This window comes from Cnephaeus nilssonii (assembly GCF_951640355.1).
Source record: "Cnephaeus nilssonii genome assembly, chromosome: 13".
NCBI lineage: Eukaryota > Metazoa > Chordata > Mammalia > Chiroptera > Vespertilionidae > Cnephaeus > Cnephaeus nilssonii.
In genome coordinates, this window is record NC_137084.1 from 80,812,861 (window position 1) to 80,827,390 (window position 14,530).

Consider the following 14,530-nt stretch of genomic DNA (forward strand, 5'->3'; position numbering starts at 1 on the left):
GGTGTCTCCGCCCGTGTCTCCATACCTCAGGCTTTTACGGCTCCTCTGATTTTCCTTGTGGTTTTCTCTTTCCTTCTAGTTGTGGGCATTTCAGTCAGCCAGCTTTCCTGTGGTTCTGGATGATGTCCGTTTTGACTTTTAGTTGTATTTTTGAAATTGTTGTGCCAGGCTGTAGGTTAGGTGTTTAACCTATGCCGCCATCTTGGTTTTTCCACCTTTTTTCTTTTTTATTGTTATTAAATTTATTGGGGTGACATTGGTCAACATGAATATCGGTTTCAGGTGTCGGTTTCTGGGTTACAAGATCTGTATATTGCACCATGTGCCCACCACCCAAAGACAAATCTTCTCCTCTAACCATATATTGGGACCCCCTTCTATCTCCCCACCCCCTTACCTCTGGCAATCACCACACTGCTGTTTGTGTTCAGGAGTTTCAGTTTTATATCCCACCAAGATGAAATCCTATGGTTCTTAGCTTTTTCCAACTGACTTGTTTCACTCAAGGCCCATCATGTTGTTGCAAATGGTGCTATTTCATCCTTATGGCTGAGTCGTATTCCATTGTGTATATGGACCACATCTTTATCCAGTCCTCTATTGTAAGATACTTTGGTTATTTCCATGTCTTGGTTGCTGATCTATAGTAATAAAAATGTAATATGCTAATTAGACTGGACGTCCTTCTGGATAAAGCTGCGGCGGCGGGAGCCGAGCCCCTTGCACGAATTTCATGCATTGAGCCTTTAGTTAATTAATGATAGCCATTCTGAAAAGTGTGATGTGATATCTCATTGTGTTTGTTGTTGTTCCTCTTCTGAGGATGTTTTTTCCATTTATTTTTATTTATTTTAAAAATATACAGAATATTTGTATTGATTTCAGAGAGGGAGGGAGAGAGATAGAAACATCAATGATGAGGCAGCGCACTCGGAGGTCCCGGATCTGTCTCTTGCTTCAACAGTGTTTGGACGGAACAGACCCAGGGACGCCTGTTCTTCCAGCCTCTGGCCTCTCTCCTGCGTCTCATCCAGCCACCACCTTCAGCACCACCTCTGGGACCAGCCAACACACTGGTTTTTTTTTCTACCTTAACTCCTCATTGCTGAACAGCCATGAGCTCCCAAATTCGTCAGAATTATTCCACCGAGGTGGAGGCTGCGGTCAATCGCCTGGCCAACCTGCACCTGCAGGCCTCCTACACCTGCCTCTCTCTGGGCTACTATTTCGACCGCGATGATGTGGCTCTGGAGGGTGTGGGCCACTTCCGCGAGTTGGCGGGGAAGAAGCACGAGGGCGCGGAGCATTTCTTAAAGTTGCAAAACAAGCGGGGCGGCCGCATTCTCTTCCAGGACGTGCAGAAACCTTCCCAGGATGACTGGGCCAAAACTCAGGACGCCATGGAAGCCGCCCTGGCCTTGGAGAAGAGCCTGAACCAGGCCCTTTTGGACCTGCATGCCCTGGCTTCTACCCGTGCAGACCCTCACGTCTGCGACTTCCTGGAGAACCACTTCCTGGATGAGTTGGTGAAAGTGATCAAGAAGATGGGCGACCACCTGACGAACATCCACAGGCTGGCCAGCCCCCAGCCTGGGCTGGGCTAGTATCTCTTTGAAAGGCTCACCCTCAAGCACGACTAGGAGCCTTTGGAGCCCAGAGGCCCCCGCCACTGCATCCCCCTGGTGTCTCTGGCTTTTACCTGAGCCTCTCCCCGAAACTACTAGCCATTCTTTTAACCACCCTGGAGCCCTCTCCCCAGCATTGGACCAAATGAAACAATAAAGCTTTTTGCAGCAAAAAAAGAGAAACATCAATGATGAGAGAGAATCATTGATCGGCTGCCTCCTGCACACTCCCCACTGAGGATGGAGAGCATAACCCTGGGAATGTGCCCTGATTAGGAATTGAACTTTGACCTCAACCACTGAACCATGCCAGCCAGGCAATTTATTTTTCCATTGATTTGTAGATAGTGGAAGGGAGGGATTGAGGGTGGGAAGGGGAGAAAGAAAAACACTGATGTGAGAGACACATTGATTGGTTGCCTGCCACATATGTCCTGATCAGGGCTGGGGATCGGACCTGCAACCCAGGTACCTGCCCTTGACTGGGAATCAAACCCACAACCCTTCTGTGCACGGGCCAACATTCTAACCATTAAACCACACTGGTCAGGGCTCTCACTATGGTTTTAATTTGCATATCTGATAATTAGTGACATTAGGTATCTTTGCATATGTCTATTAGTCATCTGTGTGTTCTCTTTGGAGAAGTGTTTTTTCCCATTTTTTAATTGGGTTGTTTGTTTTTTTGGCATTGAATTTTATAAGTTCTTTATTAATTTTGGATATTAACCCCCTATTCGATGTATCGTTGGTGAATATGTTCTCCCATTTAGAATGTTGTCTTTTTGTTTTGTTGATGATTTTCTTTGCTGTGCAAAATCTTTTTAGTTTGATGTAGTCTCATTTGTTTATTTGTCTTTTGTTTCCCTTGCTGGAGGAGATATATCAGAAAAAATATTGCTGAGAGAAATATCTGAGATTTTACTGCCTGTTTTCTTCTAGGATATTTATGGTTTTGAGTCTAACATTCCAGTGTTTAATCCATTTTTAGTTTATTCTTGTGTATGGTATAAGAGAGTGGTCTAGCTTCATATATATATATATATATATATATATATATATTTTTTTTTTTTTTTTGCATGTATATATCTAATTCTGTATGCCTAGGTTTCTCTATTTTTTCTTGTCATTATAGCAGTCCCTTTAGCATTTCTTGCGATGCTGGCTTGGTGGTGATGTACTCCATTAGCCTTTTTTTTTTTTTTTTTTTTGGTCCGGGAAGCTCTATTTGACCATCTATTTTGAACGATAGCCTTGCTGAATATAGTAATCTCGGTTTCAGATCCTTGCTCTCCATTCCCTTGAGTACTTCATGCCATTCTCTTCTGACCTGTAGTTTCTGATGAGAAATCAGGTGTCAGCCTTATGGGAACTCCTTTGTAGATAACAGTTTGGTTTTCTCTTGCTGCCTTTAAGATTCTCTCTTTGTCTTTAATTTTTAGTATTTTAATTGTGATGTGTCTGGGTGTGGGCCTGCTTGGGTTTCTCTTGCTTGGGCTCTCTGTGCCTCCTGAACTTATGTGACTTTTTCCTTTACCAGGTTAGGGAAGTTTTCTGCCATTATTTTTTCAAACACATTCTCTATCCCTTTTCTGCCTTTTCTGGCACACCTGCTATTTGAATATTGTTACGTTTCTTGTTGTCCCACAGCTTCCTTAAGCTGTCATTCTGTTTTTTAGTTGTTTTTGTTGTTATTGTTCTCTGATTGAGTGATTTCTTCAACCCTGTTTTCTAATTCACTGATTAGATCCTTAGCATCCCTTAATCTGCTGTGTATTCCTTCGAATGTGTTCTTTATTAGTGCTGTGTCATTTTTCATAGTTACTATATCTTTTCCTATGCTGTTGAGCATCTTTGCCATCGTTATTCTGAACTCTGTCTTTTAAATTTCTTATTGCCATTTCATTTATCTCTTTTTCTAGAGAATTCTCTTGTTCCTTCCTTTTGAGGTTGTTTTTTTTTTTTCTTTCCCCATTTTGGCTGCCTATTTGGGTTTGTGACTATGTATTAGGTAAATCTGCTATACTTCTCAATCTCTAGTGCAGGGGAGTGTCAAACGCTTTTTCTAACTAATTAGATCAGGCAAAGACCCCAAACCTTCAGAAACCCGCCTCTGCCTATTGCAGTGATGGGCAACCTTTTGAGCTTGGTGTGTCAGACTTTGCCAAAAAACTGAGCATAACTCGGGTAGTGTGTCACTTTGAGGAAAAAACATTATTTCGCAAATGTTTCATCCTCAGGAGCAGCAAATGTTTCATCCTCGGGCATGCGGCCGCCTCAGCGGCCGCGTGTCATCAGAAATGGCTACGCGTGTCAGTGCTGGCACGCGTGTCATAGGTTCCCCATCACTGATATAGGTACTACTCATTTTTCAGATGAAACTGAGGCCTAAGAAAGATTAACTTATCTAGGTTTATACCACCAATAAATAGAAGGGTTAAAACCTTGATGTTATATTCTCTTTTTTTGTTGTTGTTAATCTTCACCCGAGGATCTTTTCCCATTGATTTTTAGAAAGCGTGGAAGGGAGGGGCGAGAGAGAGAGAGAAATAGCAATGTGAGAGAGACATGTCAATTGGTTGCCTCCCACACAAGCCCCAAACAGGCCTGGGGATCATGACTGCACCAAGGTACGTGCTCTTGACCGGAATGGAACCTGGGACTTTTCAGTCAAAGGGCCGATGCTCTATCCACTGAGCCAAACGGGCTAGGGCATTATATTCTTTATGTCTATATTTCTAAACTTTTTATAATTTGTATTATTTACCTGATCAAAAACAAAATTAATTTTTAAATTATGATGCAAACATTGGGGCCTACAACAAGTCAGGCTGGTACAATCTGGTAGGATTTATTCATTTGAACCATTGATTCCCTGAACTAGCTATGTAAAATAACAGAAACATGGGACTTGAAAGAAATTCAACCAAGTGTTTAAAAAGTTACAGTAGCCCTGGCCGTTGATTGGCGCGTCATCCCATGCACCAGAAGGACAGGGGTTCAATTCCTAGTCAGAGCACATATCTAGGTTGTAAGTTCCATCTCCAGTCAGGCGTATGCATCTCCCTCACATCGATGTTTCTTTCTCTCTCTCACTCTCTCTCTCCCTCTCCCCCACCCCCTCCTACCCCCTTCCTCCCTCTCTAAAATCAATAAAAATTAAGTAAAAATAAAAAGTTCCAATAGACTCAGTGTACTGTTTCTATTCTACCAAGGATTTCTTTTTACTGTCTACTGTAAGGAACTGATTTTTTTTTCTAGCAGGGGTTGCAGGTAGTATTTAGTGAAATGAAATCTGATATATGTTACAGGTTAGTTAACATATAAGGCTGAGCATTTTTATTTTATTTTATTTTTGCCGAAGCAAGGCCGCCAAAAATTTTGGTTGCCTCCCCCCCAAAAAAATGGGAGAGAGAGAGAAGGCTGAGCATTTTTATGATTTTTTAAAGTTGTTTGCTAACAGTTGTTGTGGTTGTGGTTGCTAGTAGTCCCTTTTGTCTTGTTGGGTCCATTGAGGTAGATGTGGCCAAATGCCCAAAGGAAAGGCTTTGTGTGTGTGTGAATATGTGGAATGTCTCCATGGGCATGGTAGGAGGATTTTTCTAATGTAAGTGTATATCTGTCATTGACAAATGTATTTAATGAAGTTAGAGATATTCAGTGAGCATCTATAATCTTCAAGGATAACATTGATCAAAGAAGGCAACTAATGTTTACCTACAATTATCTTTGTTCAAGAGTGACTGGTAGGCTAAAGAGATCATGGATTGACCTCACATCGTATTTCACATATTCTTATGCTAAGAGAATTTTGACTTCTCATATATTTTTTAACTTGAGGAATTTGTGTTATAGCAGGAAAACACATCTACTGTAAACCTTTGTCTAAATAACTATTAGAGAATTTTTCCTCTGGCAGGAAGTTAGTTTGAGGGGCACAACACATGGAGATGAATGAAGAAAATGCCCACCTAGTCATTTCTGTCACATTAAATAGACCTTGTTAGTAGAGGGGCAGACTCCTGTTAGTGAATATGTGTGTGCCGCGCACACGCAGAGCACAGGATGTGTGGAGCATTGGGTCAAGCGAAAGAAGAGTGCAGCAATTTAGGTAAATACGTAAGGCTACTACGAACACAGAAAAGGAGTGAATAAAACTGTTTCTCTCACTGAAGAAAACTGGGAACATTTTAAAGATGTAGCTCTTTTCTTTTAAAATAATTTAAACTTTTCAATATTATTCTGTCAACTGATCTGGATAATCCTGTTCCTTTCAGCCATAAAGCTTATTACAGTCAAGTGTAATATAAGGAATTTCTTTTGCTGACTCTGTCCCTTTGTTGGCATCTATAGTTAGTTCTGAGCAGGGTGCTTCTGTCCCCCATCCTGGGAAATGCCTCAGTACCAGACAGGCAGCTGCCACCCTAATCCAGTGTGGATATTACACTCTAGAGGTGGGAGTGTCAGAGGGAGGAAACCGATGGGAATGTGAAGGCCTGAAGACTGAAGAGAAGGTTTCTTCCTTTTGAAGAATGTTCACTACAGCTAAGAGACTAGTAACATCAGTAACCCAGTAACTGTGCTTAGTAGTAACTTAGAGCTTAGTATTAAATGGATGCCTGTTTTTTGTCCTGCATTCTTCAGAGAAGTTGGAAATAAGACGGATGCCAAAATGATTTTGAGCCCTCCTTGATCATAGAAGGACATTTTACCTGCAGTGGGTTTTAGTTCCAAGGACACTCTTTTTCCTGGTCTGGGTAACCTTATTTTAGCAAGTGGAGATATGAACATTGTAAGTTTCAGATTTTTCTTGCCTTTATGCAATTACAGACTACTTTAAACATTATTTGTCTATATCTATAGTTATTACTTAGAGTAAAACTTCCTGTAACATACTTGGCAGACTAATTTTGGGTTTTACTTTGCCTTGCTGTCTTTCTCCCCTTAGTCTTGTTCTTCATTTCTTATCTTCCAGAGAGGTGTGGGAAATGGAACTGGATAGACTCAAGAATCAGGATGGCGAAATAAATCAAAACATTATGGAAGAGACAGAACGGGCCTGGAAGGCAGAGGTGAGAAGAGTTGCTATATTGAAGGCTTTGATTTTGGGCTTCCAGATGGTATATCCTTTTGATATAGTATTAACCACTAAGCCATATAAGTATTACACCATATAGCCACTAAGTATTTATTTTGTTAACTAAGCTCTGTATATGTAAAATTAATCAAGTATGTGTGTGTGGTTTTCCTAGATCTTATCACTAGAGAGTCGGAAAGAATTGCTGGTGTTGAAGCTAGAAGAAGCCGAAAAAGAGGCAGAGCTGCACCTTACTTACCTCAAGTAGGTATCGTCCCATTCTAGAATGTTAATGGTCCTGCAGTGTTGTGGGTTTTGTTTTGTTTTCTTTAGGGTTGAAACCCTAGGCCAGCTAGTCTGGCATTTACTGTATCATCACAGGAATTTCAAGGTCATCTCTGTCTGTGCAGTAGTAATTGTTCCGTGATTTCTCTTCCTCTATTCTAACTTCTGCATTCTCTAATTCTTCCTCTCTGCAGTCTTACCGTTTTGTGTTTTCTATTGTATTATTTCCAGTTGTATAAACAGTATCTTTTATGCTATGGAAGCAAATCAAATATCCTTGGAGATTCGTTTCTTATGTAGTCATTTCTCTTCTTGCCATGGAATCTGGAGGACCCTGTGGCCTTTTCAGGCAGATAAGACCCCTGTCTCAGTGGTTGGTTCTCTTTCTCCAATACTTGGCTTAAAAGATGCTGGCGATAAAGTGAGGCACACGACCTAGATCCTTGGCCTTCTCTTACATCTGGTTCGACCTCTTCTCCCCAGGTCCATTGGCCATTCCTTTTAGGCTATCTCAGAGCGTTGAGGGTTAGGTTTTCTTTAATTCTGTAAATTCCTGTTGGTTTCTTGAAAGGTCAACTCCCCCAACACTAGACACAGTTCGTTCCAAACAGGAGTGGGAGACAAGACTGAATGGAGTTCGGATGATGAAAAAGAATGTTCGGGTAAGTGTAGTAATGGGGATCATTGAGTCTGAGTTAGGCTGTGCTTAAACACTCTGGTGGTGGGCAGGGAACTTCGGCTTTGCCACTGAGAGCTTATCTACCACTCCCTCTGTTTCCTTCAGACTGGATGGTGGGTGCTGTCTTTCTAGGGAGGCTCACTCAGCTCGGAGGTGAAGGATCATCCCTTCCTTTCCTCCTTTCTAGGACCAGTTTAATAGTCACATCCAGCTAGTGCGGAACGGGGCCAAGCTGAGCAGCCTCCCTCAGATCCCTACTCCCACTCTGCCTCCGCCCCCGTCCGAGGTAAGAAGGCAGGTTTTGGGTAGTCAGGCTTTCTGTGATGAAACCAGAGTCCTTCACTTGTTTTTTTGTGGGTTTTTTTAAAGAAGATACTGGTTTTAATATAATCTTATTACTGGTTATTGTTGGTTTTATTTGGTGTAAGAGTTGCTCATTGATTTCTCCCTTTCTCTTGCATCCTCCACCTCTTCCCCTCTGCAGACAGACTTCATGCTTCAGGTGTTTCAGCCCAATCCCTCTTTGGTTCCTCGGATGCCCTTCTCCATTGGGCAGGTCACAATGCCCATGGTTATGCCCAGTGCAGATCCCCGTTCCTTGTCTTTCCCAATCCTGAACCCTGCCCTTTCCCAGCCCAACCAGCCTTCCCCACCCCTTCCTGGCTCCCATGGGAGAAATAGCCCTGGCTTGGGTTCCCTTGTTGGCTCCCATGGTCCACACATGCCCCCTGCCGCCTCCATCCCGCCTCCCCCAGGCTTGGGCGGTGTTAAGGCTTCCACTGAAACTCCCCGGCCCCAACCAGTAGACAAACTAGAGAAGATCCTGGAAAAACTGCTGGCTCGGTTCCCACAATGCAATAAGTAAGTGTCTTTAAGGACTAATTCTAAAAAATTGTCAGAGGGGCTATAGGAGAGGTTTTATGGATATTCCCCACGAGTATACATAAAGTATTTCCCTCTTTTTTAGGGCCCAGATGACCAACATTCTTCAGCAAATCAAGACGGCACGTACCACCATGGCAGGCCTGACCATGGAGGAACTGATCCAGTTGGTAGCTGCACGACTGGCAGAACATGAGCGAGTGGCAGCAAGTACTCAGGTAAGACAAGGTACTAGGGGGAGAACGCAGACCTGCTGAGATGTTGAGGAAGAGGCAGTTTTCAGAAAAACTTGGGGAGGGAAGCATTGCTGCAGCCAGGAGTGCCTAGTCTGCTTTCTTCCTTTGCTGGACTGGGAGCTAAGTGATTTCCTTTAGTTACATGCCCTGTGACTCAGACTCTTTCCTTACTCTCCCAATGTTTCTGCCCACAGCCACTCGGTCGGATCCGGGCCTTGTTCCCTGCTCCATTGGCCCAAATCAACACCCCAATGTTCTTGCCTTCTGCACAAGTGTCATATCCTGGAAGGTCTTCACATGTAAGACTCGTTTTCTTTGAAAACTAGGATGGGAAGGTGGGGAGCGATGTCAGTAGGAGGGGCAGGTTTACAGAGGAGTGTAGGAGGAAACCATTATCTCATCAGCCGGGTTGTTGGCAGCCCCAACTGGGAAAATGTAAGTACTTTTGGCAAGAATCTGTATTTGAACTTTTACTTCTTCTGGTGTAAAATCTTTTTACTGAATGGAAACACCAGGTGGAGTCATGGGCATGAAAGGCAAGGAGACCCAGAGCTTTCTTATTGTCTTACCTTTGGCCATCCCTCCTCTGTTCTGCAGGCTCCAGCCACCTGTAAGCTGTGTCTCATGTGCCAGAAGCTGGTCCAGCCCAGCGAGCTGCATCCCATGGCATGTACCCACGTGTTGCATAAGGAGGTGGGCGATACACTCCTTCCCCATTTCCAACTCTTTATTTACTGACAACTGAGAATTTCTCTTGCACATTTTAGTGTTGATGCTCAGCATTAATATCTAAACATATTGCCCTGGCCAGTGCGCTAAGTGGTTAGAGCCTCAGCTCACGACTTCAACCCCCACTTCCCCTGGGGTCTGGGTGTGTAGAAATATCCTCAGGTGAGGATTAACAAAACCAAACCAAAATATCTAAACATAAGGTTTTTAGTAACTTGTGGCTTAAACATCAGCAGAATTCAGAATACTGCAGCTGGGATCTTCCAGCTTCTTTTTACCCTGTTTCCTTAGGACAGTGGTCGGCAAACTCATTAGTCAACAGAGCCAAATATCAACAGCACAACGATTGAAATTTCTTTTGAGAGCCAAATTTTTTAAACTTAAACTTCTTCTAACGCCACTTATTCAAAATAGACTCGCCCAGGCCGTGGTATTTTGTGGAAGAGCCACACTCAAGGGGCCAAAGAGCCGCATGTGGCTCGTGAGCCGCAGTTTGCCCACCACGGCCTTAGGAGACTTGATAAGCAGTTCATACCAGAGCACTGATAGGTCACTTTCTTGAGAAACTGACAATAAGGTATACGTATCTAACTGTTGTTTCAAATATAGCATTGTAAGGAGACTGCTTAGATGAGAGAAATGGAATAGAGAGCCTGGGTATGAAATTAGTAACTCCACTAACAGGATGGAAGTCTATTAGAGATTATCTTTCCACACTGATAATCATTCCCATCACTTCCTGTTACCAAGCAGAGTTAAGTCCCTTAGCAGCAGGGATGATTCCTTTTTTACTATATTTTGTCCATTGTGTTTTAACAGTAGGTAGAAACTGAATTTACATCTAAGTTCTTGGTAAGGGAAAATCCTGAATAAGATTTTAGGTGATGTGTATTAGCAGATGGAAACTCATCTAAGCCTGAATGGATCATTAGAAGGAGCAAGCCTGGATATTCAACAAAAAGCAGCTGCACATTGTTATGAGCAGGTTGTTCATGTTTCCTATGAAAGAACAGGTCCACCTCTGAAGATTCTTTTGGGGGTGACATAGTAAATATTCCTTAGACCCATTGAACTATAATAGCACTCCTTCCCTCCCTCCCTCCCTCCCTCCCTCCCTCCCTCCATCTTTCCAGATAAACCTGAGGTATGTCTTTCTTTATTTCCAGTGTATCAAATTCTGGGCCCAGACCAACACAAATGACACTTGTCCCTTTTGCCCAACTCTTAAATGATGGACCTGATTGGGGAGGAAGAAGAGAAGCTGATGTGAACAGGAAGCGCGGGTTCAAGATTTCTAAAACTCTATATTTATACAGTGACGTATACTCATGCCATGTACATTTTTATTATATAGGTAATGTGTGTATAGAAAGTCTGTATTCAAATGTTCGTAAATGAAAGTATGTATATTATGCAAATGGTCTGTCCCCCTCAGCTTGTAATTTCCTTTAGGGGGATGCAGATGGTAGCTAAGATGATATTTAGTTTGGCCTTGAAATTATGATATTCCTGCCTAAGGCTGTTTTCAAATACAATATAAAAACCAGTAGGAAGCTGCTGTGGCTCTAAGGCTATCCTGCTTTGACTTGGCTCAACCACTAGTCCATTTTCCTAAGGTTCGTGTGTGCAGATTTGAACCCTGGTGCTCACCCTCTGTCCGGCCAGATGCCTTGATTACTGAAAGCCTTTGGAAGCCTTGGTGTCCTAGCACCTCTCTCCAAATGGATGAAATGAGACTGATTGAGGAAAAAAAATGTAACCCTAAAGTTTGTCTTTTCATTGAGTATTTTACTGTGTTAATGCTTATGTTTTGTACATAGGCTTTAGGTTTACAGAATACTCTGTTCTACAGCAGCAAAATTCACAGTCCAAGAGTAACAACATAACCAGGTCCCAGTTCCCCACGCCCTCACAAACTTCTGTGCACCCTATTTCCTCAACAGTCGTCTCTTCAGAAACTAGCACAATCTGAAGGTCTTCTCTGGAAGCCACCCCTTGCCACCACCGACTCGGCCAGCCTTACAAAGGCCTCCCTCTTCCCTTCCTTCTGGTCTTCTTGTCTGGCTAACCCTCCCCCTGAAGGTTAAGGCAGTCGTTCACAGCCAAGTTGTTTGGTGACCTTGGATGAGCTCCAGGCAGGCACGGTTGAGGAGGGATGTCTGTGCAAAATTATTTTCAGAATGATCTTGGGATGCTGGGCTTTAATTTTTTTTTTTAATATATTTTATTGATTTTTACAGGGAGGAAGGGAGAGGGATAGAGAGCTAGAAACGTCGATGAGAGAGAAACATCGACCAGCTGCCTCCTGCACACCCCCTACTGGGGATGTGCCCGCAACCAAGGTACATGCCCTTGACCGGAATCGAACCTGGGACCTTCCAGTCCGCAGGCCGATGCTCTATCCACTGAGCCAAACCGGTTTCGGCGGGCTTTAATTTTTGAAGCAAGAAAGCTATGGGGGACACGTGTCCTGCCCTGGGGAAGATGGAGACCCCAGTGCTGGGAAGGGAGGTGGGTTTGAGGTTGAGAAGTCATGTGTTCTCTGGGTAGCCACCCGGAACCAGATCAGTGTTCCCCTTTGCCACTGAGCTTTTCTGGCTTGCACCCCGAAACACTGGGTCTCTGTTGGAGCTTTCATATCGTCTTATCTTTACTCTTACCAGAAGTGGCTTCAGCACTCTTCTCTTTGGAATTAAACAACTAAAAACTAAGTGTTAATTTTTTAAAAATAGCTCCAAGGGAAGGAGATTATTATATCACCAACAGCTGAATGTTTTTCACTCTGGGATCTGGAAATGCTCGCTCGCACTAGCAGTACACTAGGTGGCAAAGCCTTTTCCTTGCATATCCATCTAAATTCTCTCCTCCCCGTTTCTGCTACTCTTTTCCTTTGTTTCATCCTTGCCTGTCAGCTCATGGACATACTCTTTCTCTTCTCTGACTGCCCCGGTTTGTTAACTGGCATTAGTGTGAGGAGCTAGAGCTCCCAAGAGCTCCTTGGCATCTTGTAGATCACTGAGATGGCCTGCATACGCCCCTCTGCAGAGGTCAGATAACCTACTTTCCTTGGTTGATGGGACTTGCATGTCTCCGGTGCTGTAGCTGTCGGTAAGGGAAGGTGCCAATGGAAGACTAGCTCCTTTGTTCTTTCCCTTTGCGGGTGTGTGTGTGTGTGTGTCATTTTCATCTTGTTATCTTAATATCTCCCCTCAACTTCGTAGCAGCCCAAGGCCACCTGCAGTGTTTTTCAGGAGGTATAAAGAATATCCTGTTTCTTTTCCACAAATCTTTGAAGCCAAAGGAGGGAGTAAGGGGCTTAACTGCTTCCTGGTAGAAACCCTGGAAAGCCATCTATAGCTGGAGGACAGTGTGGGGAGAGGCGTGCATGGACCTGGGGCCGCATCGCTGCTCTCTGCTTAGTCAGGGTCAGTCAGAAAGCAGCCCCGAGTCTGGGCCAGCCTCGTTCTCCCTCTGTCCCTTGGCCTGCAATGCTAAAGCCACGCACACCAGCGGGAAAGGCCCTAGTGCAGTGAGGAGAGATGGGACAGTCATTTTTCTGGAGTAGATTCAAAAATAGAGATATAGAATACATATTTTTACAAGCAAGAAGCTGTTGTCAAAAAAATTTCTTTTTACACTTAGAGTTTGTAGTTCCAGGATAGAAAGGAAGTTACTCTTAAAAGAGAGCCCAAGTTTTCTCTGAAAGGAGAAGAGGACAGTGGGGCTTACTAATGAAGGGGCTAACTTTTATGCCCTGGAGAGAGCTGGGGAAAAGCCATTTTCCCCCAACATGGGTAGAAATCATAAAGCAGAAGGTGGCTTTTATTTCACGGTAACAATTCTGGAAGTTTATTTACACAGTAAGTTCCGAGCTGGAAGTGGACAGTCTCCAGTCTTCCTGTCAGTCTTTGTGGTTCTGGGTGTTCCCGTCAGCCAAGCAGCACCAGGTGCAGGGGAATGAAGAGTCCAGATAAAAACTACGACTCGGTGTTCTTGATTTATTGTGTATGGCTTGTGGCAGCTGGCTGAAGCCAGGATTCCAGAGGCCCTCCTTGGGGTTCCCTCTCCCTCCGGTAATTCACACTCAGCAGGCCCCTTACCTGGAAGCAGGGTGTAGACCACAGAGGAATGAGGTCCCGGGGGTATACCGGGAACATTTGCTCTTTCCACTAACACTGGTATCATAGTTGACTGTGTTAGAACGGATAGGAAATGAACTTTGTCCCCAGTACTTAGCGCAAGAACTAGCCTGGGTACCCAAGTACTATTAGGAGTGGGGAGTAGCGAGCAGGACAGGAGAAAAGGATGGGTTGCATTGAGGGGCTCTTGTGGAAAAGGAAGGCAGGAAGCCGAGGCCCCATCCTTTCTCCAGGCGGCCTGGACACTGAAGGTGACGGTGCTATAGTCAGCGAGCCCTGTGTTCTAACACTCTGGCTCCAATACTTGTGCCACTGGGGGTGCCTTAGCCAAGTAGGTGGCGGCTGAGACCTTAGGGTGAGAAGGCAATGAAACGGCTCTGTGTTATGTAAAGATCTTACAGCTGAACAGGAAGAACTCCAGGCGGGTGAAGGGCATCACCCCTGTGCCTGTGAAATGAATCCAGGATTCTGCTTTCGAGGATTGTTAGGAGAGTTCTCCTGTCTATTCTTCTTAGCACCTCAGCTGCAGAGCTCCGAGGTCTCGGGGTTTGTGGGAGGGAGTGAAGAGGTGCCCAGGAAGACGAGGCCCAGCCCCGCTCTGTTGCTATGTTCCCATTGCTTTCCCAGAGGACGCCTAGGGTTTGGGAGGGTTGGGATGTTACACGGCTATTGAGCGTTTATAGAGCAAAACGTCCAGATAGAGACAAGTGGAATCAATAAGGTAGAAATTCATTTGTTAGATGGAACTTCATAGTGGACACTTAATTTAAGAGCTAAAAAGAGCTTTTTGGCAAATAAGCCCTTCTTCCACCTCCCTTTTGATAGGCTGCAGCCACAGCAAAGCAAACTCTGGGAAGCAACACCTGTTCACGAGAGGG

At 44.1% G+C, this 14,530-nt stretch overlaps 2 protein-coding genes across 3 annotated transcripts in view; both read left to right on the plus strand.

Moving 5' to 3' along the window:
* Nucleotides 1-10,817, plus strand: part of RNF214 (ring finger protein 214) — a 46,600-nt gene extending 35,783 nt beyond the window's left edge. For both annotated transcript variants that reach the window (XM_079787875.1, XM_079787876.1), the window contains exons 7-15: nt 6,601-6,697; nt 6,878-6,966; nt 7,559-7,649; nt 7,854-7,952; nt 8,151-8,527; nt 8,634-8,766; nt 8,979-9,083; nt 9,382-9,477; nt 10,680-10,817. In XM_079787875.1, coding sequence (XP_079644001.1) covers nt 6,601-6,697; nt 6,878-6,966; nt 7,559-7,649; nt 7,854-7,952; nt 8,151-8,527; nt 8,634-8,766; nt 8,979-9,083; nt 9,382-9,477; nt 10,680-10,745 — 1,153 coding nt within the window. In that variant the 3' untranslated portion in view covers nt 10,746-10,817. The remainder of the gene's footprint in view (nt 1-6,600; nt 6,698-6,877; nt 6,967-7,558; nt 7,650-7,853; nt 7,953-8,150; nt 8,528-8,633; nt 8,767-8,978; nt 9,084-9,381; nt 9,478-10,679) is intronic.
* Nucleotides 919-1,652, plus strand: LOC307109195 (ferritin light chain-like). The gene has a single exon (XM_079787881.1). It carries the CDS (start codon nt 1,116-1,118, stop codon nt 1,602-1,604), a length of 489 nt encoding a protein of 162 aa, XP_079644007.1. The 5' UTR covers nt 919-1,115; the 3' UTR covers nt 1,605-1,652.
* Nucleotides 10,818-14,530: the final 3,713 nt, after the last annotated feature.